Source organism: Monodon monoceros, unplaced genomic scaffold, assembly GCF_005190385.1.
Source record: "Monodon monoceros isolate NGI ecotype Baffin Bay Population unplaced genomic scaffold, NGI_Narwhal_1 Super_Scaffold_4, whole genome shotgun sequence".
NCBI lineage: Eukaryota > Metazoa > Chordata > Mammalia > Artiodactyla > Monodontidae > Monodon > Monodon monoceros.
Genome location: NW_021703781.1, coordinates 2,426,368 through 2,453,022, shown reverse-complemented (window position 1 = coordinate 2,453,022; position 26,655 = coordinate 2,426,368). Strand labels below are relative to the sequence as shown.

Here is a 26,655-nt window from a genome sequence, read left to right as displayed (position 1 = left end):
ACCGGTGTGAGGTGACACCTCATTGTAAATGGACTGATTCACAAAACAGAAACAGACTCACAGGCATAGAAAACAATCCTATGGTTACCAAAGGGGGAAGGAGGGGGGAGGGATAAATTAGGAGTTTGGGATTAACAGATACTCACTGTTATATATAAAATAGATAAACAACAAGAACCTACTGTATAGCACAGGGAACCGTATCCAATATCTTGTAGTAACCTATACAGGAAAAAAATCTGAAAAAGAATACATATATACACACACACATATATGTACATATATACGTATAACTGAATCACTTTGCTGTACACCTGAAAGTAACACCGCATTATAAATCAACTATATTGATACTTCAATTAAAAAAAAAACTTTTTTAAGATGACAGAGCTTCCTTCAGCTGCCTCTCTTTCTCTCTCTCTTTCTCTGTCTCTCCCTACATTCACCATCACGTTGTGAGAAAGCCAAGCAGCCCCATGAGCCACAGCCCCTGCTGAGCCCCAGTTCAGAGCCAGCACCAACGGCCAGACTTGAAATCGAGCCTTCACGTGATCACAGGCCCCACTTAATGCTAAATGGAGCAAAGAAGGGCTATCTCGACAGAGGTCCCCAAATTATAGATTTTTTTAGCACAATATATGTTGTCGTTTTGATAAGCCCCTAAGCTTCGGGGCAGTTTGTTACACAGCAACAGATAACGGGAAAAGGATCTTGGTGCCACATCGGTGCTGCTGTAACAAAGAACCAAACACGTGGCAATAGGTTTGGGGCTGGGGAGCTGTGTGGAAGTTGGAAGGGCCTTGAAGAGACGGTTAGGAGAAGCATGAAGGATCTCGAGGAGGCTACTGACGAGGAAGGAAAGGAAAGGAAGGAAAATGTTATTGGAAACCGGACAGTGCCTTGTTTAGCGGCTTTTTTATTTGAAAACTTTTAAGTTCTAGATTTATTTTGAAACCAACTTCCAAGGGACCACCTGGCTGCTTCTCACTCCCCATAGTATAACGTAAGAAGAGAGAAATAAGCCAAAGAAATAACTGTTACCATAAAGGAGCAAGAACTTACACGGCTTGAAATTCAAATTATTTCTTATTCCCAGCCTTTCTGGATGACAAATGACGCTAAGATTAAGAAACAGCTTCCAGGCAAAGATCAAATCCAGACTGCTGTCAGGAAAATATGGTCAAAAGATGAGGCCAAGGACATAAACTGTAAAACCCTTTTTAAAACCACAGAAAGATTTAAGGTAGCGCATCACAGACCCTTTCAAATAGTCGAACAGCCAGTTAAGACTTCTGAGGAGCATTACCCTCTCCCCCTCCAAGCCTTAAAGGAAGCCTGAAAAAGAGACTTATCTTGAAGATATTTGTGGGTATAGCTTTTGTCTGATGGAGATTATAAATGGATTCATATAAAACCCAAAACGGGGACTTCCCTGGTGGCGCAGTGGTCAAGAATCCTCCTGCCAGTGCAGGGGACACGGGTTCGAGCCCTGGTCCAGGAAGATCCCACATGCCATAGAGCAACTAAGCCCATGCACCACAACTACTGAGCCTGCACCCTAGAGCCCGCGAGCCACAACTACTGAGCCCGCGTGCCACAACTACTGAAGCCCACATGCCTAGCGCCCCAGGCTCCGCAGCAAGAGAACCCACATCGATGAGAAGGCTGCGCACCACAAAAAAGAGTCACCCCAGCTCACCGCAACTAGAAAAAGCCCACACGCAGCAACAAAGACCCAAAAGCACCCCAAAATAAATAATTTTTTTTAAAAAATTTTTAAAGAATTATGCCAAGTTGGAAAAGAACAGAGAAAGTACAAAATGAAAAAATAGGCATTTGGACCCCCAAACCTGTATGAGTGGGAAGCAGGCTACTTTTATGGAAAAGGAAGCGTGACTCAAGAGTGTAGAACCAAGAGCCCGGAGGTCAGAGCCTAGAAAATCATTTCCAGGCAATAGGCCTAAACCCTAACCAAGGAACTGACCACAGGTGGATTTCAGAATTGCTATGCACCAGTGGCTGCTGGGTGCCCCCACTTGCCCCGTTGTGAACAAGTATCTTTAGCAGTTATCCTAGGCCAGTCCCACCATCGTAGGTTGGGATCATGGGGGCTGACAGACTATCTTATTAGTGCACAGGTGTTCAGATCATCCAGAGAAACTGAACTCAAGAAGCCATGCTCAAGGAATCACACCTAAGGAGCCTCACCTGCACCTGTACCTGAGTTAGACCTGTACTCATCAAGCCTGAGCCTGATGCCTTCATATATGAGAACTCTGAGGGGTCTTGAGAGGAAATGAGTATATTTTGCACATGGAAAGAATGTCAAAGCATCTGAGAATAGAGGGCAGTCTGCGGTGGTTTAAAAAGATGCCCACAAATTTACAATAGCCAGGATGTGGAAGCAACCTAAATGTCCATCAACAGAGGAATGGATAAAGAAGATGTGGTACATATATACAACGGAATATTACTCAGCCATAAAAAGGAACGAAATTGGGTCATTTGTAGAGACATGCATGGACCTAGAGACTGTCATACAGAGTGAAGTCAGTCAGAAAGAGAAAAACAAATATTGTACATTAACGCATATATGTGGAATCTGAAAAAATTGGTAGAGACGATCTTATTTACACAGCAGAAACAGAGACACAGACGTAGAGAACAAACATATGGACACCACGGGGGAAGCAAGGGGTGGGATGAATTGGGACATTGGGATTGACATATATACACTATTGATACTATGTATAAAATAGATAACTAGTGAGAACCTACTGTATAACACAGGCAACTCTACCCAATGCCCTGTGGTGACCTAAATGAGAAGGAAATCAAAAAAAGAGTGGATATATGTATACGTATAGCTGATTCACTTTGCTGTACAGTATAAACTAACACAATATTGTAAAGTAACTATACTCCAATAAAAATTTTAAAATAAAATATTAATTAATTAAAGATGCCCACAAATTCTTTAGACCCTCCTCCCATCAACAGATGGAGTCTAATGACCCTGTGCTTGAGTATGGGTCACGCTTAGTGACTCACTTCTAAGGAATAGAATGCAACAGTAGTAACACTACCCAACTTCCAAGGTTGTCCACAATAAGGGATAGTTTTTGCCTAGATCTCTCTCTCTCAGAGAGAGAGATCACTATGCTATAAGGAAGCCAAGCAGCTACATGGAAAGGCTACAGGTAAGTGATCCAGCCACGGTCCCAGCCAGGTGCCAGGAGACAGTCAGCATCAACCACCAGTGGCATACTGAAGTCTCCAACGGTTGGAGAACCATTTCTCCCTTCAATTCTGTCAATATTTGCTTCATATGTTTTGGGGCTCTTTTTTGGGGGGTATATATGTTGAAATTTGTTAGAGCTTCTTGAGAAATTAATACGTTTATCAATATATGATGCTTCATTTATCGCTTGTAACAGTATTTTACTTAAAGACTATTTTGTGTGATAGTATAGACATTCCAGCTCTCTTTTGGCTACTATTTGCATGGAATATTCTTTTCCATTTTTTCACTTCAATCTATTTGTGTCTTTGGGTCTTTTGGGTCTAAAGTGAGTCTCTTTTAGACAGCATATAGGTGGATCATTTTTTTGGTATCCATTCTGACAATCTCTGCCTTCTTATTAGAAAGTTTATTCCATTTACATTTAAAGTAATTATTGATAAGGAAGGACTTACTTCTGCCATTGTTGTTTATGTTTATTTTCTGTATATCTTCTTTTTGTCCCTCATTGCCTTTTTGTCCCTCCATTACTTTTATGTTTAGGTGATTTTTTTAGTACTGAACTGTTTTGATTTCTTTATCATTTTCTTTTGCATATATTTTGTTGATAGTCCTTTGTGGTTGCCATGTGGATTGCATTTACTATCCTAAAGTTACAACAATCTGATTCAAATTGATACCAACTTAACTTCAATAGCTTACAAAAACTTTGCTCCTATACGGTTCCATGCTCCCCCTTTGCATTATTATTGTCACAAATTACATCCTTTTAAATAGATTTATAATTTTATAATAACATAATTTAGAATTTTATAAATTACAAATGTTATGCATTTGTCTTTTAAATCATGTAGAAAATAAAAAGTGGAGTTATAAACCAAAAATACAATACTAGTTTTTATATTTGCCCATGTATTTGCCATGATTGAATTCTTTATTTCTTCCTATGGCTTTAAGTTACTGTCTAGTGGCCTTTTACTGCAACCTGAAGGATTCACATTAGCATTTCTTGCAGGGCAGGTCTCGTGGTAAAGAACCCCTTTAGCTTTTAATATCTGGGAATGTCTTAATATCTCCCTCATTTTTTCAAAGAACAGTTTTGCTGGATATAGAATTCCTGATTGACAAATTTTTTTCTTTCCACATGTTAAATGTATCTTCCCACTGCCTTCTGGTTTCCATGGTTTCTGATGAGAAAATTGCTGTCAGTCTTATGGAGGATCACTTGTATGTGATGAGTTGCTTCTCTCTTGCTGCTTTCAAGATTCTGTTCTTGGCTTTTGACAATTTGATTATAATGTGTTCCCATGTGGGTCTCTTTGAGTTTATCTTACTTGTAATTCATTTAGCTCTTGAATTTTTAGATTCATGTCTTTCATCAAATTTAGGAAGTGTGCAGCCATTATCTTTTCAAATATTCTTCTGCTCTTTTCTCTCTTCTTCTTCTGGGACTCCCATAGGTATATGTTGCTCTGCTTGATGATGTCCCAGAAGTCTCTTGGGCTACCTTCACTTTTTCCATTCTTTCTTCTTTCCACTCCTCAGACTTAAAAATTTCAATTGTTGTATCTTCGAGTTTGCTGATTCATTCTTCTGCCTGGTCAACTCTTCTGTTGAACCTATCTAGTGAATATCCATTTTATTATACTCTTCCGCTCCAGAATTTATTTCATTCCTTGTCTATCTCTTTACTGATATCCTCATTTTGTTTGTACATCATTTTTCTGATTTCCTTTAGTTCTATGTCCATGTTTCCTTTAGCTCTTTGGACATCATTACAATAACTGCTTGAAATTTTTAGCTAACAAATCCAATGCCTGGGCTTCCTCAGGAATGGTTTCTGTCCATTTATTTTATCTCTTTCAATGGGCCATGTATTCCTATTTCTTTGTATGCCTTTTGATATTTTGTTGAAAATTAGACATTTAAATATTTGGTAACATATTAAATAATGTGGTAACTCTAGAAATTAGCTTCTCCTCCTTCCCCATGGTCTTCTGGGTTTGCGGGGCTTTTTTATGGTTGGAAGCTGTAGTGGTCCATCTGTTTAGGTACTTTTTCAAATTATTTTTGCCTCTTCCAACTTCCAGCAACAGCCAGCATTCTTTGGCTTGTGGTCACATCACCTCCTCATCTTCTGTTTGTCTAATCTCCCTCTGCCTCACTCTCATTAGGACACATGTTATGGCATTTAAGGCCCACCCAAATAATCCAGGATAATCTCCTCATCTCAAGATCCTTAACTTAATCATATCTGCAAAAACCCTTTTCCAAATAAGGTAATACCTACAAATTCCAGGGACTAAGATGTGGCTGTCTTTTAGAGGGGTCCATGTTTCAGCCTACCACATGAAGCAACAGATAAGTGAAACCAGTGTTTTGAGAGAATAAGTCAAACAATAGAGAGAAAAGTGAGGGTCCTAACACCCTTGATCCCCTGACCCCAGTCATCCCATCCTCTTTTCTTCTGGCACTAGTTTAAATTGGGTCTCTTCCTCTTGAAAGCAGAGGTCCTCATGCAAAAACAAAACAAAACAAAACAAAAAAATTCTAACGTTAACTGAACTTTCACATATTTATATACATATTGTTTATCCCAACTAAGCTAACATTCCTTGAGGGGAGGTCATCTCTTACACACGTGTTGGTTCACCACAGCCTGGAAAATCTGGCAAATATTCAGTAAATAGTTGTTCATGTGAAAGAGTGATGTACATGATGTACTGGCTTAAGAGCCAGGCTCTGCTCTTAACTTGCTGTGGAGTTTTGGACAAAACAAGATGCCAGTAACAGCCAGGCTCCTTTGTGCGCAGGGAAAGGAATAGTCAACCCACTTACTCAAGTCACAGAATTTCCCCTTTTTTTAAACTTTTCTATCAAATGTCTACATGTGACCACAGAGTGGTCAAACCAAAGTATTCAAACGTTTGTAGAAATACCTGTGTTTAGTATTTAACTCTGCCCTAAGTCCATTAGGCCTCTCATTATGGGCTTAATTGTGTGCTCCCAAAATTTATATTTTGAAATCCTAACCTCCAAGACCTCAGAATGTGGCTGTATTTAGAGACAGGGTCTTACATAAAATGAAGTCATTAGGGTGGGTCTTACTCTAATATGACTGGTGTCCTTATAAGAGGAAGAGATTAGGACAGAGACACATACAAAGGGAAGACCATGTGAGGACACAGGCAGAAGACGGCCATCTACACACCAAGGAGAGAGGCCTCAGAAGGAACCAACCCTGCCCACACCTTGATCTTGGACTTCCAGCCTCTAGAACTGTGAGAAGTAAATGTCTGTTGTTTAAGCCGCCCAGTCTTGTGGTGCTTTGTTATGGCAGCCCAAGTAACTAGCACATTCCTCCTGCTAAAGGAAAGTCAACCATTTGTACTGAAAACAGAGTTTGGACCTGAAATCATTGTAGTGGGAAGATTCAGTCCTGTTTAGGCTTTTGCCCCAATCACAGACACATGCCTTCCAGGTGTGTTGGCTACTTCACAGTTAGCAGACAGAAGGGAAATGCTCCTTGAAAACAGCTGAAGTTTCAATTTCACTTGAAAAAGTGAAATTGTTGACATTTCTACAGTCCTGAACTCCCTTACAGGAGTGGTGATCACTGTACCCCAGTGAGCTGGCCCCAGATAATCTAAGTCACTGCCTTGTCCTGTATGGCCACCTGTAGAGCAGCTGAGTTCCTTGGACCCAGATGGAGCATTCCCGCAGGTGAGCCTGTTGTCCTGGGATCCCAGCCAGCCTGTCGGCCACTCTAGGAGAGAGGCAGGAACACAGAAAACCTGTGGGAGCAGCTTCAGCACAGGAGGAACTTCCTGCCTGCCATCCTGCTGCATCACAGACTCTCCAGCTTGAGAGACTGCTGTCACCTGCAGAGCCTCAGGCACGTACACAGAGAGAGAGGAAGACGTGTCCACCATCAACACAACCACCTACTAACACCAGTTTAAAAAGTGCTGCAGTTCAGCCCACAAGAAAGTGTGTCCAAGTTCCAACTAATTAGACAGAGGAGGTGGAAAAAGAGATTTTTTTTTTGTCTTGGTGTTTGGTATTCAGCAGCACGTCTAACCTTGGAGCTGTCAGGTTTCATCACGAATAATGACCGTGACCACATCCCACGTGATCCTCGCAGGGCAGACCAATTTCCTCACGACTGGGGAAGCAAAGCAGAGGCCACCTAGAGACCTGTGATGCGGTCATGAAGAGGGACATCCGCTCCCCTGTGCTTCTACCCCCAGAGCACCAGGGGGTCTAACATCCCACACTTAACACCAACGCAGAAAGAGCTGGGTGTGCACCCAGCTGGAACACGGGGAAGAAACGGCATCACGCTGAAATCATGCTTTAATCTGCTACAAATGAAAGGGATAGATATCATATGTAGAGAAACCCTCTGGGTTTATCCAGCTCCAATCCCAAGGAGGTGTTACATGACTGTGCACCCTTAGCACGCGTGAAAAATGCCAGCACACAAACCTGCACACACAGTGATGCTAAAAGCCACCATTGGCTGAGATCTCCACCCTTAGCTCACAGAATCAGAGATTCTCCTATGAAGAGGAAAAGACCCAAAGACAATGCAACCAAGGGACGTAAATGGCATACTGTATATATGCTCATTCTGTGGCGTTTGTTTTTACGTTTCGCCTGTCTCCCAACTTCTAAATTTTTACCTAAAATGGGAGGCAGACACACAAGCTTTCTTTCTTGTGAGAATGATGCTAGAGATCAACACTGAATTAATATGAGTGCTCAGCTCCTAATAACCTAATGGTTTTAGAAAAAATCATGCGTTTTCCTGATGCATCCCCAGCGTGGAGCCCTCATCCGTCCCTTCCCTAGTGGTCATATAAATAAGAGTTTCCAGAATCCAAAACCTTCCTAGCTAGGTTTTATCCCCACAGCTCCTACAAAGCTGTTTTCCATGTTGGGATGCAAGAGGCTTTAGACCCAGCGAGGCCGGAGGCCAAGCAGAAGGACGGCCGGAGCACACGCTGGTCCTCTCTGAGCAGCTCCCATGGCCTCGCCTGACAAAAAGGGTGGTGACACCTCCTCCGGGGAACTGGCCAAGATCTCGGTTGATGGCGACTTGGATGTTTCCTGTGGCATTTTTCACAAGTGATAAGGGTGCAATCAGTTGAGTAACACCTACTTGAGATTTGAGCTTTTGTTTGTGTGTTTAATGGAAGCCCCGTCATCCCAGGACAAGGGGAGACATTACAAGCACCCCTCAGAGCAACGGAGGGTAAGCCCTGTGGATAACGTGCCAGAAGGATGATGTTTCCAGACCCTGGGAGGTGGGGAGAGGAGGGAACGGTGTGGGCAGGAGGCTGCGGACAGACGCTGCACTCACTTTCACATCGGAGTTCAGGGCAGCTCTTTTCAACTCAGAACACAAAAAAACAGTACAGGCTGCCGAGAGTCACATTTCTGCTCTGGGGACCCCAGCATGGTACACACCTCCCACTGACTCTGCTGTCCTGCTGGTATAAAAATGACCAGATTCTACTCAAGCTTGTTTTCTGCTTCCTAGGCTCGGATGAAATGCGGTGAAAAGGAATCCGTGGGTTTTCGCTGTGCTCAGTCACGTCTGAGTTCTGAGACGAGAAGGCATTAAACTTCAGGAAGCCCCGGGAGGACATTCAGAGTGGGGTCCCCGTGAAAGAAAGGGGTGTTGGCTTGGATAATCTGCACACTCACCAAAGAGCCACTGTGGACAGAGAAATCTTGCTAAAGAAAAGAATTCAGAAAAGAAAAAAGAAAATGATGGCAACTTCGACAAGAACCGGCCGCTTTCTAGCACAGTTTCATGCTTGGCCTCTGCTGTGATCATTTTTCTCTCAATGCCTCACATTTTTATTGTGCTAGAATTTTGTCACAATGACTATTGGTTGAGACAAGGAGAGAGAAAGGAAGTCAGTGCTGGCCACTCTTCACTCCAAGAAGGAAAGTCTAGACAAGCAGGAAGGCCAGCTCTGCGACGCGGGTAGCGGACATGGTCACTGGGGGACACGGGAGGCCAGGGCGTGTGAGAGGCCACAGATCCACGCAGGAACAACTAGGGCAGTAACCATATTGAAATCCGTGGTCCATCCCAGACTTAGAGAATGAATTTACGGCAACCAGCAGGGAAGGGTGGAGGGAAGGGATAGTTAGGGAGTTTGGAATTGACATGCACATACTGCTATATTTATTCAATAAAATGGATAACAAACAAGGACCTACTGTACAGCAGAGGGAACTCTGCTCAATGTTATGTGGCAGCCTGGATGGGAGGGCAGTTTGGAGGAGACTAGATACACGTTTGTGTATGGCTGAGTCACTTTGCTGTGCACCTGAGACTGTCAAAACATTGTTAATTGGCTCTACTCCGACACAAAATTAAAAGTTTAAAAAAAAAAGATTAAAAAAAAATTTTTTAAGGTGAAAGAAAGGAAGGGAGGGAGGGAGGGAAAGAAAGAAAGAAAATCATGGTCCACGCTCTGCTTTTCTCCCTCCCAGCACATCACAGACCCTGGTCGCTCCTCCCCCATCTCTGGACGGCAGTGTCTCCCACTGTGGGACTCTGAGGTCTCATCCTTGCCCCCCAGTGGACATGGGATAAGCAGTAATGCGCTGAAGCCGATGAGCATTTTGAGCCTCCAGGAGAAAGACCCTAAGCACATACCAAATAGCAACATTCTTTTTCTCCCAAGCCCTCCCAGCTTTATGCAAGAATATAAGGAAATACTAATCTTCCTTCCCTAGTGAGGGAGAGATGTAATTAGAGGCCTGAGAAGGTTTCCCCACAAGGCATCAGCGGGTAACTCTGCCAGCCCTTTAATGAGATAAAACATGGAACTTTCTATTCTGGGCTTATGGCTCCTTGCTCTGGAACACAAAGTCATTTTTATGAGTGAATCTAGAAAGAAAGAGAGAAAAGCAAAAAAAAACCAAGGGGATAAGGTCACCCTCTAGATGCTACTGGCTAACCTCATGGACACCGGCAGACGTCGTCCCCAGAGACAGAGCACAGCTGCACAGCTGCTGCTAACAGAAAAAGAAGGGAGCCCACACGAAGACTAAATGCTGAGTGGCAAGAAATTCTCAGCAACTCTGAAAATGTTTATTAGTAACCCTGCATAAACTAGAGGAGAAAGGAAATTGTATTCAAATCCTATCTCAACAAATCTCATGACAACAAGCTCTCCACCTCAACGCTGCCCAAGCTTCCCTAATGCCATAGCGATCAGTTTACGAGAATTTATTGATCACCTACTATGTGCTAGTCCATGCCCATGCACTGGGCCCTGCAGCGATCCGTTTCAGACAATATCCAGTTTCAAATCTCCTTTCAAGGCAAGCAGACTTTGGGATGGGGGCTTATAGCAGTGGTGGCTCTTCCAGGACTTGGCCCTTCTGTAAAATGCCCTTCCAGCGTATCCTACTCACCCCTTAGGGCCTAGATACACTGCCACCTCCACCAGGAGGGACAAGGCCCATGGACTGAACCCCACCTGCCGGACTCAGCTGGCCACTGTACCACAGGCCTGATTCTCCATGGAGGAAAGTCCTACACCAGCGTTTGCCCAAATGTCAACATGCACCCCAATCACCTGGAAGGCTTGGGAAAGTACAGAATGCTGGGCCTACCCCAGAACTTTTCCTTCGGTACACAGTGACATACAAACAAGGAAAAAAAGATAGGCAGAAACACTGGATAAAGGTGCCTTTATTCTTTTAGCTTCCCTGTGAGGTGTGTCCCGTTCAACCTCGTCCCCTGAGGTGTTTCAGAGACATTTGGAGAAAAGACTAAAGAAGTGAGGCCTTCATTTCACGAAGCCCGTCGAGAGAACCACGTCCAGAATGTCCGAGTTCTTCTTGATCAGAAAAAGAGGGCGTGGTTTTCCACCTGTGTCAGACGCTTTGTGTGTTACAGAGAGAGCCGTGTTGTTAAAGGAACCAAGACTCAGCCCGTGGAAGAGAAAATAAACGTGTACCACAGCTGGGAGCCTCAAAACCTAGATGTAATTGTCTTCCGGAGACAGAAGCCCCCGGGGGGCTGGTCCAGGAACAGCTCATCTGCTCTTGGTCTACAGCTGGGCGGGGGGAACGGGCTACTTCCCCAAGCCTCGGACCTGCTTCCTCTCCCGCACCCCTCACCCTCCACCTGGCCTCATTCTGAAATCCAAACGGCCTGTCAAAGAGAAGTGGCAGAGTTTACAGAGTTCCGCCTCCATCCCCAAATTCCTCTCCTTCCTCCCACCCCCCCATCACTCTCTATGCCCCACCCCAATGGTGTATGAGGACTCCAGACAGCAAGAGCTCCGGATGTCTCCTAGAATAGGATTCGCACCCTCCTTGTGGAAGTCGCTCACCCCATTCCTGTAGCGCCCCATTTCCTAATGGTCTGTGACAAATCCCCTGGGAAACCAGAATATGGGCCCATGAGGTTGAAGACCAAGCCTCAAGGCTACCCAGCTTCCTGGGGATCCTTAGATCTACATCATTTCCAGACCAAACGTCGGTGTGCTAAGCTTGGTTACCACCGGCAGTCTACCTCAAGTTCATGAGTGGCTGGGGGAAGCTGGGAGTCCTTTTAGGCCCTCTCTTTTCCCCTGACCCAGCAGACATGGGTGTGAGATATTGCAGTCGGCACCTGCGTCCTTAAGATCCTTCCCAAGCCAACCATACCTGCGACCTTCCCTTGAACACAGCACACCCTGTGTCCACTCGGCAGCCATGACTGCCCTCGTCTGCTATGGCCCAACTCCTGTTTGGGTGTCTCATTCTGTTTGTTCAGGCCTCTGACCAACTCTTCCGTCGTCATGTTATGACTTCTTTCCAGCTTGGCTACTTCAGGCCATCTACACGGGCATTTGGATACATTCGTGCCCACTGGCACAGCCTGGCATCGTCTCTTGAGCTCATCCCATCTCCTACACCTGGTCCCCGAGACCATGAAGTCAGAAAGCTCCACGAAGGCTCATACCCACAGGCATCCCAAGGTCAGATACTGTGTCCACCTCACTCTCCTATTCCTTCCACGGTGCCGAGCACACAGTAGGTGTTCAACAAACATTTGCTGATGCGTGAATAACGTTTGGATATATCACACCTTAGGCAGATAGATGAGGAGTTAATATAACTTATATTGTGCCAGTACTCAGAGTGTTTCTGGACAATCAATAAAGTTATACTTAGGACCCAAAGGATTATTGCTCAGCAAGTGCTTCGAAATCCACAAAATAACAGTGTTGTAAAATAGTCAACTGTTACTGAGTGGAGGTGATCAAAGGAACAGAGTACGTGATTCATCTGGGGTGTGGAGGATAGGGGTAAGTAAGGAGGGAAAGAGAAATTGGACATTATGGAAAAAAGGAAGGAAGAATCAATAAGCAAAGTAAAACTCACCCTTATCGTAATCATCTTCCTCAACCGCTTTTTCCTGAAGTTTCTGAAGCTTTAATCTTAAGGATTTTACCTATGTTGGTTTGAAGGGGGGAAAATGAAAACCAAATTACAATCGCATTCACGCAAACTTATTTTGCTAAAGCTAAGGACACTTAGAAACTATTTCGAAGCTGAACCACTTTATTCTCCTTTAAAAGAAGAACCACAAGTGTACGTTTTTTCGATGCCAGATGCATTTGTGTCTCCAAAAAAAGGTATACAGAGAAAAAGTGTAATTTGAGCATAAAATCCACAAAAAGAGTTAGAATGTTATTTTAAACAAAAATATCACGCTGTACCCTTACCTGTGTGAAAAATGCATAACAAAAAGGAATACAAAGAAGAAGAAAAGCATGAACTTCAACTCGACAGCCTGTCCTGAGGGCTTGGCAAGAATGAAAAGAAGGACTTTACCAAAGACGTCCTACGGTTCACACCCCGTCCATTACAGAAAAGGGCACTGTCTTACTTAACACGCATGTGGACTCAACGATCCCATCACTTGTCTGAGAATCACCAACGTGTTCATTTGTAATTATTTCTCTTCTCAACAGGAGGTCCCGGGATTTTCTGCAGGGAGATTCTTAGCCTATGGATGAGTGGATTTAAGCTTGCTCCCTGAAAACCTGCTTCCTCCCATCCTTTGCCAGCTCACACCTACCTCTCCTTCCACACCTGGCTCAGGTGTCACCCCCACCAGTCCATGTGTAAAGTCCTTCCTCTCTCTGGCCATCGTCACCTGTACTTGTACTTATTCACAAGATCCGAGCCATCTAACAAATATTTACTCTAAGTGTCAGGCACTGTTTGAGGGGTTGCAGATAACGGCACGAAATTCTTAGCCCTCTAGCTTTACAATTCCGTGTAGGAAGGCAAAAAAATAAACACAATAAGTAAGTTTCATGGAGCCTTAGAAATGGATTAGCGTTATGAAAGAAGGAAAAAGTCGAACCACCTCAGGGGGGGTCAGGAATGCTGGCAGGCGGTGGGGTTGCGATTGTCAGTAAAATCTCATTGAGAAGGTGACATCTGAGCAAAGATGCATATACGTGGTTAGGGAGTGACCCGTGAAGCTCTCCGGGAGAAACACGTTCCAAGAGAGAGAGGAGCTGGCACAAAGGCTCCGGGCAGCAGTGCTCCGGGCTCAGCAAAGCAGAGCAGGAGGCCACCGGGCTTGGAGAGGCTTGGTTAAAGGGGAAATTGTAGGAGATGAGGTCAGAGGGGTAATGAGGAATGTGGGACGAAGAAACATGAAGTTTAAACATTTAAAAGTTCTGATTTCGGGGCTTCCCTGGTGGTGCAGTGGTTAAGAATCCACCTGCCAATGCAGCGGACACGGGTTCGTGCCCTGGTCCGGGAGGATCCCACATGCCACGGAGCGGCTGGGCCCGTGAGCCATGGCCGCTGAGCCTGCGCGTCCGGAGCCTGTGCTCCGCAACGGGAGAGGCCACAACAGTGAGAGGCCCGCGTACCGCAAAAAAAACGGAATCACTTTGCTGCTCACCTGAAACTAACACGAAATTGTAAATCAACTAGACTCCAATAAAAACAAATAAATTTTTTTTAAAACCTTTTTACCAAATGTGAAAAAATAAAAAGGCCACCAGAGAAAAGGGAACCCTCCTGCACTGTTGGTGAGAATGTAAACTGATACAGCCACTATGGAGAACAGTATAGAGGTTCCTTAAAAAGCTAAAAATAGAAAAAAAAAAAAACTAGAAATAGAACTACCATACGACCCAGCAATCCCACTACTGGGCATATACCCAGAGAAAACCATAATTCAAAAAGAGTCATGTACCACAATGTTCATTGCACCACTATTTACAATAGCCAGGACATGGAAGCAACCTAAATGTCCATTGACAGATGAATGGATAAAGAAGATGTGGCACATACATACAATGAAATATTACTCAGCCAAAAAAGGAAAGAAATTGAGTTATTTGTAGTGAAGTGGATGGATGTAAAGTCTGTCATACAGAGTGAAGTTAAGTCAGAAAGAGAAAAAACAAATACCGCATGCTAACACATATATACAGAATCTAAAAACGCGGTACTGATGAGCCTAGGGGCAGGACAGGAATACAGACGCAGACATAGAGAAGGGACTTGAGGACACGAGGAGGGGGAAGGGTAAGCTGGGACAAAGTGAGAGAGTGGCATGGACATACATACACTCCCAAATGTAAAACAGCTAGTGGGAAGCAGCCGCATAGCACAGGGAGATCAGCTCGGTGCTTTGTGACCACCTAGAGGGGTGGGAGAGGGAGGGAGGGAGGGAGACGCAAGAGGGAGGGGATATGGGGACATATGTATACATGTAGCTGATTCACTTTGTTATACAGCAGAAACTAACACACCACTGTAATGCAACTGTACTCCAATAAAGATGTGAAAAAAAAAATAATCCACCAAAAGGACACTAGTTTACAGTCTGAGCTGAAACAAGACCTCAACTAGAAACTGCATGTCGGGTGGCTCAAATTTTTAGCCATTCTGTCCATGTCCACAAACGGCCAGCAAAGCACAGTGAGCACTGACTTTGGTCTTCGATAAGTCTGAGCAAGTAAGTGAATTCCCAAATACAGAATCCACGAATACGGAGGATGGACTGTATTTAAAAGGAGCTTTTTTTACTCAAATTCCTGAGATTTGCATTTTTACTTAAGGAGAGAGGAAAGGGGGTGAAGGAAGTAGAATATAATATCTGAAAGGTGCCGGAACACTAGAATCCCCATCTTTCAAGGGATCTTTTGGAAGAGCCCAACCCTCTCCCCAGTCCTGCAGCCCAAATGAGCAATCTGGGGTCTCCGCACAAACATGATGGAAAAAGCAAGGTCTCCCTCATCACACACAACTCCACCTCTTCCTCCATCTGAAGCAAAATCTGCCTTCCTGTTAGTCCTACACCCTAGCCCGAGTCTAGCCGGAGTCCCTTCTGTCACTCCCACCGCCCTGAAGCAAGGTCATCCCTCTTCCACACATCAGACATTCAAATCACTGGAAAGAGCATCATGTTTCTCGCCGTCCAGGTGCTGGATGACCATAAACAAAGATACTTAAACAACAGATAAACTGTGTCCAGAGCCTACCATTCGAGACAAGATACGAGTTTAATTTGAACTGTGGGGAGATGACTGAATTCTTTTTTGAATTCAAGTTCTCCTAATCTGAATTAGGAGAATTCAAATTTGAATTAATTCAAGTTCTCCTAATCTGAGCTATTTGTCTAATGTTAATCATGAGAAATACTCTGGTTTCTTGCTGGGCGCCAGAACCGGTCTGAAGCCCTGCGCATGGACGGGCACTTTAATCCTCGCGACGATCTAATGAGGTAGGGGCTGTGGTTACCTCCACCTTCTACAAGGGCGTCTTGAGGCCCAGAACAGTGAAGCAAATGCCCTCAGGTCACACAGCAAGGAAAGGAAAACGCCGGGCTACCACCCAGGCAGTCCCACCAGCCTGCCAGGAGTGCAAGCCCACGGGTGACCCAGCAGTAACCAAGACCCCACAAAATAACTCTGCAGTGGGTTATGACCAATTATTCGTTTTGAAAAGCTGCATGTGGGCAATCAAGGAGAAAAGAAGAGCTATAGCTAGGGTGGGTTTTATTTCTTTTTAAAACTAAAAATCATGAAATCCAGAAGGTGAGTCAAGGTGGTTCTCCCCAGCCACAGACCCTGGAATTCCAGCTCCCGGGCCCCCCAGTGTCTCGGTAGTGCAGAGACTGGCATGGTGAACCCGTGGCACAGCTGGGCCCCCAGAGAGCACATCTACTCAGGGTTTCACAGACTCCAATTTACCAAAACTCCTAGGTTCACAGGAGGACACGATCTACATCTGGGTAAGAAGAGTTAAAAGGAAGGGAAAAACTATTGGTGCCACCAAGACCCAGGGGGCCAGATCTTGTGAACTGACTGCAGCGGACCCATTGCCAAGCAAGTTTCTGTTTGTTTAGTTATTTGGGAGGTAGGGAAGCTAGTCTTTATAACTGCATTCTACTTTCGCTTGACTTGGGTCAAAACTTGGATTTTTGAAACAGAGAAATGCAGATATGTTGCCGAGATTTTTTTTTAAAGCTCACAGAACTAAAGTGTTGGAAATTGGCACTTAGAGTCTGAAAAGCACAATGGTGCAAACCTCCACTGAGTGTCTGGATCCTTGTATGTGCAGCTCTCAGCATCTCTCCTTATGCCTCTGACAGTCAATCCAAGAAATCTATCAATTAGATACCTGTGTCCCATCTTAGCAAGATAAATTATTTCACTAAAAGTTAATCAAGCACCAGGCAGTATGCGAGGCATCAGGCATCCAAAAGTGTCTCAGCAAAGTGACCTGTAGCTAAGGAGCTCATGGTCAAGTGAGGAACTTGGACCCCAAACAAAGGATTATTGACGTGATGAGTGCTGTAACGGGGCACGTGCAAAAGGCTGTGGGAACGGAAGAGAATGGAGGGAATCGTTTGGTCTCGGGCGGTAAGAGAGGTCTCACATGGAAGTGGCTTTGAAGTCACACCAGAAGGGAAAAGGAGAGCTGGGCAGGTGGCACAGTGCAGGAAGGTCATTCCGGGCAGAGGCCAGAGGCACGGGAACAGGAAGCAGCCCCCCGTGGCTGAGCCGGCAGCAGTAAGGCATCTGGATAGCCAGGCAGCTGGAGCAGGTCGGGAAAGGTCTCAATTGTGAGGATGAGGAATTTGGAGACCGTCCGAGAGAAGCAACAAACCACCCAAGGCTTTAAGCCAAGGAATGACGCCATCCCAGCAGTGTTCCCGAAGATAACGCTGCTGGCCACGCGGAGGATGAACTGGGGAAGAGAGACACTGGAGGAAGGTAACTACATCAGGAACCTGTTGCAGGACCCAAGTGCAAGATAAGGCTTTGAACCAGGCAGGGGCCGTGGCCGTGACCGCGAGAGCGCGTTAGCTGCAGGACTGACGGAGCTTGGAGACGGAGCAGAGGTGGGCAGCAAGGTGGAGGGAGGTGTCGAAGAGGCTGCAGCTCCTCTCAGGAGCTGGATGGATTGTATTAACTCAAATCGACAATTACAGATCGACAGCGAGGCCCGTTAGAGCCGGTTTGGTGGGGAAGACAGTGGCATCAGTTCGGAACCCATCTGGCTCAAAGATTCCACGCATCACCTGGGAACAGAGACCCCCCACGCTGGCCCAGCTGCACTATCTCCCTGGGTGACAAATCGACGGCTGGACTGGGACAGGATGAACAGGGACGGGGCCAGGAGCATCAGGCCACAGGTAAGGGATCGAGGGTAAATGAGATCAGCTGCTGGGAATGAACCTGAGCCTCACATTTTCAGGTACTCCTTCCAAATCCTGATGAGATGGGCTCTACTTCCCTGCTTACATGTACATATGCCACACACACACACGCGCGCATACGTACACGTGCCCACACATACGCACACACATACACATGCACACACATACTCATGCACACACCCCAGAAGGGAAACAGTCTTTCAACAGGACGAGCCAATGGGTCACCACAAAGCATCTCCGCCCGGGTTTCTCTGGGAACTCTTCAGCGTAGGACACCCCTGCCTACTCCCAGGTGCACCCACCCCTCAGATAACTGGGTGGACGGCAACATCATGATGCTACTAGGACTGACATCTATACGTCCTGTCCCAACTTCCAAAGCACTTACATTCCCACTTGAACCACAGAACAATCCCGTGTGGTGTTATTGGCTCTAAATAAGGAAACTGAGGGGCTGAGAGGTTTAGCGACCAGAAACAAAGTGTCCCGGCTCTATGTCAGGAGCTCCCAGGGCTACAGCACAACATGAGTGCTGTAAACGCAGAAGCAGCTCTGGATCGCCGCCAGTTCAGAGCCACACTGTGTTTATATCCCTCAACCCTGTCCACACACCAGCCAGCTGCATCTCCCCTGTTCCCTGGCCCCAACCCCCTGTTTCAAAGCAAAGCTCAGCTGAGCTAACCCTGCATCGCTCAGGCTAGATACTGCAGAGGACCTGCAGCCCAACAGGCAACGAACCTAAGCATCTAAGGGACAGAGAAAATGAGAACAGATTCGAGTTCAAGCTGAAAGAGAAGAGACAGCAGTGAGGCAACATCTTTTTGCAGCCAGCCACCAGAGGAGCTGCCAGCAGGGAGCTGGGCAAGCGCAGAAGTGCTGTTTCCTGCCCTCTGTACAGAACTAATCTGAGCTGTGACCACCACCAGCCCACAGGCTGGGGAGACACCCACCTCCAGCCGCCTCTGCTGGCCCTGCAGGCAGTGCCACAGTGCCAGCTTGCATTTGCTAAGCAGAGGGTCCCAACGGAGAGCATCCCCCGAGCTGCCGCCCTCAAACCACGAGGGGTCCGGGGCGCGGGAGGAGGTGGCATCCGTGTCCAACAAGGGAAACGTCTCACACTCCAGCCTGGGGCCGCCCCCCGAGGTCTGCGCAGCGTCTGCCAGGCCCTGAGGGGCCTTGAGAGCGAAGGGGGAGGAGAGGACCCGAGGGTGCTCGCGGGCTCCGTCCAAGCTGGCAGCCTTGGCCTCCGTCTCCTCGGGGCTCCGACGCAGGGCCTCGGCCTCTCTGGATGGCGGGCAGCCTTCTGCTTCTCCCCGTTCCCCAGCGGAACCCAGGGAGAGGCGAATGAAACTAAAGCTGGAGGTGAAGACATCCTGAGAGCCGGCAGCGGGGGAGGGGGCCTTGGGGCCACTTCCGAGGCCGCAGCTGGTGCCCCTCACCTCCTCCGGGGACAGACAGCCTTTGGTCCAGACTGCTTCCTGGTGAGCGCTTGGGGCCTCATGACTGTCCATGGATGGCAGCTCCCCCGGACACCCGGCGTCCCCGGGGCCACACGGCCTGGGGAGCCTCTTGGGCAGGGTGGTGCCAGCCCTGGGCTGAGTCCCACGGAGCCCTGGGCTTCCTCTCACGGCCACCAGAGCCAGGCCTCGGTGGCCCACGGAGGTCAGAGCTAAGGCTGCTGTGCTCCTGGGAACGGGGCTCCCAACCGAGGGACCTCGCCACTGGCCTCCACACGGCTCGGCCCTGGACTCAGCGTGGTGGGACTCCTCACCGCGCGCCCCTCCCTGGGCCCGGAACTGGGCGCCCACTGGCGGGGAGAGGAACCCGATCCGGGGCCCAGCTGCGCTTCTCATGTAGCCCGGCCTCCGTGCCAGTCGCCTCCTCCGAAAAGACGCTGCCGGTGGTAAGCGATCCTCGCTGCCTGGGAAGAAAGAGAAAACAGCACCGTAAACACGCACATCTCCCTGGTTCAGCTGGAACTGCATCTGGAGAACATCCCCGGGTTCAGAGGTCATCCCTCGGGGCATCCGTCAGAGACGCTGGCTCAGTGGTCCCCGGGCCAACCTGGTATGAAAACTCTGATTATCCTTGGGAAGCATCCGCCTAGGATGTGCAGACACAGCACAGCATCCCAGCTCCTCTGCTGAGCCGAACGGCTGGCACTGCTGTGAGCTGTGCCGACACGTCAGCGGGCACATTGCAGGCACAACGTCGGCAGCTCCTCTGAGCCTCCAGCATTCCTGCCCGGTGGTCTTTCAGGAATATCAGCACTTTCACCCTGGAGCAGTCTGGAAGGCAAAGGATCTGCAGCCGAATGCCAGCGCGCTCCTCCAAATGCAATCCAGTCACCTAATATGGCTCCTCTTAACACGTACGTGTGGTTTCGTCATCCGAGTTACCCACGTCCCTGCACACCTGCGGACCGTGGAAAGCTGGCAGGGACACGATCTATGCCCACCTATTCATCTCACAGGGAATTACAGGAGGCCCTGCTCGCTGTGTTCCCCAGACCAGGGGCTGTGTTCCCTTCCCAGCTATGCGAGAGGGACAGAAACAATGAAAGTCGCTGACACCTCTCAGAGGCATGATGCTACAGCAGTTGGAGGGCGCAGGCTCTGGCACCTCATTGCCCGGTTCAAACCTGGTTGTGCCATTGCTGGCTGTGTGACCTTCCACAAGTTACTTAGCCTCTCTGTGCCTCAGTTTGCTTATCAGTAAAGTGGAAATATCCACAGTACCTCTCTCCTAGGGCGGTTGTGAGCATTAAACTAAATGAGTTACTAGAGGCAGGAAGCTCAGAACAGTGCCTGGCGCTCATAAGTGCGATGAAAGTGTCAGTTACTATTTCAACATTTTAAAGCACCCCGTTACTCATGATGTGTCTTCATCCACATTACTTTCCTTTGCTCCCTACCAAAGTCATGTGAATCAAGCAGACCGGGAATTATAACTTTCCTTTCATCATTAAGGAAACTGAGGCTCAGAGACATTAAAGCTGCAAGTGGCCGAGTGACCAGGGCCAAAGTCTCCTGACTCAGCCCACGCAGTGCTCTCACTTTGGGGCCCTGCCGCACCTCAAATGAGACTGGATGGGGAGGGTAAAAGCGGGAGCAGACAGCACGAAGCACAGCCGTACATACGCACAGCCTGTGGCAAGAAGCGGGGTACAGGTCCCCGGCGGGTCCACGCATCTCTCCCCGCCTCCCAGAACACAGATGCTCCCAGCGTCCTCGTCATGGTACACAGACAGCACTGGGCATCTAGGGTACCACTGTGTTATGATCGTGCCCTGCATCTAAGTTGCTCGATAAATGGTGAATGAATGAATGGATGCATGGATAGATGGAGGGAAGGTAGAATAGATGGATGGATGGATGGATGGATAGATGGATGCATGGACGGATGGACAGACTGGGGCCCATCTGAGCCCCAAACACACGCTCTTTCTGTACCCTTTGCCTCAAAGTATATCACTTAGGATGACAACTTGAAATGACAAAAAGTCAGAAGAAAGAATTTTCTTTTTTCTTCATTTATTTTTCTTTTCTTCCATGCAAAGCTGGAATCAGAAAAGGACATATGGAAAATGTATAGAAAATGTACAGAGGGATCATTAATAGGCCAAATTGGACCACTCACTAGGATGGCTACTAGCTACTACTAAACACACACACACACACACACACACGGAGAAAATAACAAGTGTTGATAAGGATGTGGAAAAATTGAAACCAGTGTGCACTATAGGTGGGAATATAAAATGGTATAGCTGAAAAGAGTATGAAAATTCCTCAAAAAATTAAAAATAGAATTACCACACGGCCCGACAATTCCACTTCTTGGTATATACCCAAAAGAATTGAAATCATGGGCTTCCCTGGTGGCGCAGTGGTTGAGAGTCCGCCTGCCGATACAGGGGACACGGGTTCGTGCCCCGGTCCGGGAGGATCCCACATGCCGCGGAGCGGCTGCGCCCGTGAGCCATGGCCACTGAGCCTGCGCGTCCGGAGCCTGTGCTCCGCAATGGGAGAGGCCTGCGTACAGCAAAAAAAAAAAAGACTTGAAATCACGTCTCAAAGAGATATTTGTACACCCGTCTTCATTAGTGGCATTATTCACCATAGACAAATATGGAAGCAACCCAAGTATCCCTCAATGAATGGATGGAGAAAGCATGGTCTATCCATAGTGGGAAATTACTCAGCCTTATAAAGGAAGGAAATTCTGACACCGGCTACAACATGGGTGAACCTCAATCCTTAGGACAAGATGCTAAGTGAAATAAGCCTGTTAGTGTCCAGTGGGGACAGAGCTTCAGTTCGGGGACATGAGAAGGTTCTGTGGATGGATGGTGGTGACAGCTGCACAATGGCGGGAGTGTGCTGAATGCCACTGAACTGCACACTTACAAATGGTTAAGAGGGTAATTCTATGTTATATGTATTTTACCACAATAAAAAAAAAAATTAAATAGACCAAATGGCGTCACCATACTCTCCGGTCCCAAGGAGACCCGTCCTTTCCCTCAGGGCTCTCACGCCTGCACCAATGGGGCAGTCAGCACAGAGCTGCAGGGGCTCGGGACAGGGCGAAGGGAGGCCTAGAAGGACGAACTCTCCTCTGACCCGAGAACCAGCAAAACAGTTTTTCAAGAACAAGGAATCCAGAAGGAAGTAGAGAGCACTGGATCCTGGCTTCAGTTACCAAAGGAAAACGAACCAGCAATTTCATATCTTGAGAACGAAGTCCTGTGACATCCATATTGTCTTTTGGCTTAAAGAGACTTCTAACTAATTTTTGTATACAAGTCCAATCACCCAAATAACCCTTCTGAAGTTAAAAAGCAATGCTAAGTGGAAAATAATTTGCTTGAAATTTCATTTCTTTTCAAATTCCTCTGGGCCCTTGGGCCTGAGTAGCCCTTCGTAAAGCCACTCAACTAAGGGTCCGAAGTCCCCCCCAGGCCAGGTCCAGCTGCCGTGCCAAGCAGTTCCCCGAGGGGAGCCCGTGTTCCTGGGGGTGGGAGGAGTTTCTGGTAAGATGCTGTCAGGCCACAGCGAGAGGCAGCGGTCGGGAATGGGGGTGGCCCAGCCTCTGAACCCACCTGTGCTCCAGACATGCCCCACTCCGGGTGTGAGCCTTCCAGAAGGTGGCCTCAGAAACAAAGACTGTCACACACTATCAATCCTCACCCTCCAGAGAGGGCGGAGGAGCTGACAGAGTCGGATCCAGAGGGCACCTCTGGAATGAGCTAGAACGATCAGAAGAAACCCAGACGGGGCACACGGCTGCTCTGAAATCTCTAGGGAAAACCCCAGTTCCCCATAACCAAAGTTCCCCTTTCCACTTTTTTTTAATTTTTATTTTTTGAGGAAGTTTATGATGTCCCTCTGGCCAGAAACCAATTATTACTTATATATCCTGCCTGCAATCTGACCTGAAATCCAAGCCCTGCCTACACACCTGGCATTTGAGAAGGGTTATGATGCATTCAGAGCTTGAGAGGAAGATTCCTTCCTGACACCTTGCTGCAGTCAGCTCTGGGAACAGAGATTCGAGGGTACAGGAAGTCAATCATGGCAAGACGAGGGAAGGCCCAGAAACCAGCCGTGCCCTTTGTTCTTTGTAAAACCCAGAGATGGCTCCATTCTGCCCATCTGGCCCCAGAAAGGCTGGGGTGGAGACAAAGCTTCAGGCAACCTTCTCCATCCCGTGCAGCCCACGCTCCATAACAGGTTCTAGGGAGGGGAGCGCAGGTGTCTTACTTCCTTCCCATGGCGCAGACCTGCAGGTCCCTGTTTATGTGGGATCCCCACTCCACCCCCATCCGTCCCAGAGAGCTCTGAGACTGAAGGGAAGTGAAAGACAGGGGCTTCGACTAAACCCAGATGTCAAAGGGCTTCCATATACAGTCTGCATAAGGTACCCAGGAGTGCCTACTTACATAACGTATGGGAAAAATTGGAGAAAGCCGATGTTACCAGCCAGGTCAGCAAGAATCCTGTCTGCCCTGCCTCTAATGCTCTCCCTCCATCTCTCCAAATCCCCCCCATCCTCCAGCCCCTTCCCCATCAACTACTTCGTCCAGATCACCCAGCTCCCAGGCCTTCACCACGAGGCCACACCACTCCTCTCCCCAATTTATTAAAACCCAGCACTGTCAGTTATCTTCTCTGCTGTATATAAATTGTCCCCAACTTACGCTACTTATAAGCTTCCTGAAGTCCTTACAATTCCCCCCGAAAATCCTAGTATACAGAGAAGGCATCAATATAAGTCAGTCAGATCATACTCATTTTTGAATAGGAAATCTCAAATATGCAATTTAAAAAAATGATACTCGTGAATTTACTCAGAAGATCTTAAAACCAAGCCCCAAAGTTAAAATCTACACAAAATGCTCATGTGGGCTTGGGCAAGTTCCTCGGTGACTCTAAGGCCCCGTGGGGAAAGCACGTCTGCCTTGGGAAGTGTAAACACAGGGGCTCGGAGGCCGCTACTGAGGACGCAAAAAATAGTTAAGAGAAAAGCAAACACACAAACACTTTACGAAATGTGACCTGGGTATAAATGCACAGTGGAAACATGAATGAATTTATTGTTTGCATGGAAGGAATTTTAATCCTGTTTGTCATGGTCGGGGCATACACTTTTATAAAACGTTCAGATGAACCAAAGGTTCTGAGTCATAAAGAAACCACACATCCCTGTGGATTAACTTGTTTTCCAAGAACCAGAACCCAATCAGATACACTAAGCACAAACACCTGCCTGAGCGACTGAGCAACTGAGCACAAGTTCATCTTTCCCGGATAGTTCAGAGAGCACCTGGGGATTCGGAAGTGCCTTCAGGTCACCGTAATAAGCACCTCGTGAGCAGGACAAGTGCAGGTGTGAAATCAATCAAGTTTCACCACGTTTCCCTTTTAACTGTGCGATCCACGTCAACAAAACCGGTCCTGGTTGAACGTGGGATGCTGGGTGGGGGTGCAGACAAGGGCAGGACACCGCCCCCGCCCCCAGATTTCTTATGATCCAGCAGGGGATGTAAGTCATGCACAAAACTTGTCGCAGATGGAATGGCTACTTCAACCACAGAGGAAGGAGAATTCCATTTGAAGTTAAATGAGTGGCTCCCCTAGTTGGCTCAGTCGATTAACCTGACATTTCTCTGACCTTCAGCAAAGCAGAGGACTCCCTGAGCCCCAGAGCGTTCCCCAATGTATGTGCCACCCCAAAACTCACCTCCTGGGGTGGAAGGGAAGGATGGGGTGAACACGGACCAGGCCCGGGGGGTTCAGGATGACTCTGACAACCAACTTGGGCCCGAGAGCTCCCCATGAGCCGGACCAGAACTTTCTTGCTTGTGAGACCTCCTCCCTTCCATCCCGGGGTCCTCGGCAGGCTCTCCTGCCCCCTCCCTTATCCTTCAGTGGCATCTCCCTCAACCTCTCCCAGGTCTCTGGGACTTCCCTGGTGGTCCAGTGGTTGAGACTCTGCATTTTCACTGCAGTGGGCACGGGTTCGATCCCAGGTCAGGGAACTAAGATCCCACATGGCGCGGGGAAGCACGGCCAAAAACAATTAATTAATTAATTAATTAGATAAAAACAAAAAATCTCTCCCATGTCTCGCCCCCTCTCGGCATCTGCCTCTCGGAGGACCCAAACCCTGTCCTAGAGGAAGCACGGTGAGTGATCACAGAGGTCCCGCCCTCCTGGGGTTGGTCATCCTGGGGGCGGGGCAGGGGGCAGGTGGCAACCACATGGATGAACACGGATGGGGAGAATGACGGACAGATCGGTGGTGGCCAGCCACAGGGGACAGGGCCCCTGGCTTTGTCAAGCAGGGTCTTGGAGTGGCATTTGGCTGCGACCTGACAGGTGAGCGGGAGGTATAGGGAGGTCCCAGGGGAGGCTGCTGGGAACAGTCTGAGAGAGGAAGGAACGGGGCTGGAGGGGCAGGTGGGCGACACTGGTGACGGGCAGGGGACAGGATGGAGCCAGACACTGCAGTGCCTGTGGGCTGCATCGGGACTGGGTTTTTGCCCCAAGAGCTATGGGAGGCCTTTGGAGAGAGACAGGATCCCATGTGCATATTTTAAGAGATCCTCTGTGGAGAACAGACCAGACGGGAGCAAGAAAGGACACAAGGAGAGCAGTCAGGAGGCACCAAACCGAGGGCAAAAACAAGCCTGCAGCACACAGAGGAGAGAGGCCCTCTGCTTCACACACCACGTCCATCCCAGGTCTCTTACGTGACAACAAGCAAGGAGCCCACTGTCCTCTGAGCGTTACAGGCACACTGCCTACCCTCCAGCACCCTCCCCCGACAAACATTTAGACACAGAAATACTTCAGGGCCAAATGAGTGATAATATCAATCTTTCTACAAAGAACCCCTTCCAGAAGCATCCTAACTAGTTACCCCGATGCCTACATTTTTGAAAACATCCCTTAGGTCTGCAATGTCTTTCTTTTTCCTTGTCATCTTCCACTATTACGCTCATATCCATATAAAACATCCCCATACCCAACACAAGCCAGCCCCATCCTCAAGAACCTAAGCCTCAGTCAGGGCTAAAACTAGAAGTCCAACAGGAAGTATGTTTTCAACAGCACCGTCTATGGGCAGGTAGGACCAGGGTGTGTGTGTGTGTGTGTGTGTGTGTGTGTGTGTGTGTGTGTGTGTG

The 26,655-nt window shown here is 47.7% G+C and overlaps 1 protein-coding gene across 1 annotated transcript in view; it reads right to left on the bottom strand.

Annotated features, from left to right (window-relative positions):
• The window catches only part of DISC1 (DISC1 scaffold protein), a 355,475-nt gene that overhangs the window by 275,484 nt on the left and 53,336 nt on the right, over nt 1-26,655 (bottom strand). The window contains exons 2-3 of the mRNA XM_029245025.1: nt 18,914-19,884; nt 12,647-12,716 (exon numbers count right to left, since the gene is read on the bottom strand). Of these exons, the coding sequence (XP_029100858.1) occupies nt 12,647-12,716; nt 18,914-19,884 (1,041 nt within the window). The remainder of the gene's footprint in view (nt 1-12,646; nt 12,717-18,913; nt 19,885-26,655) is intronic.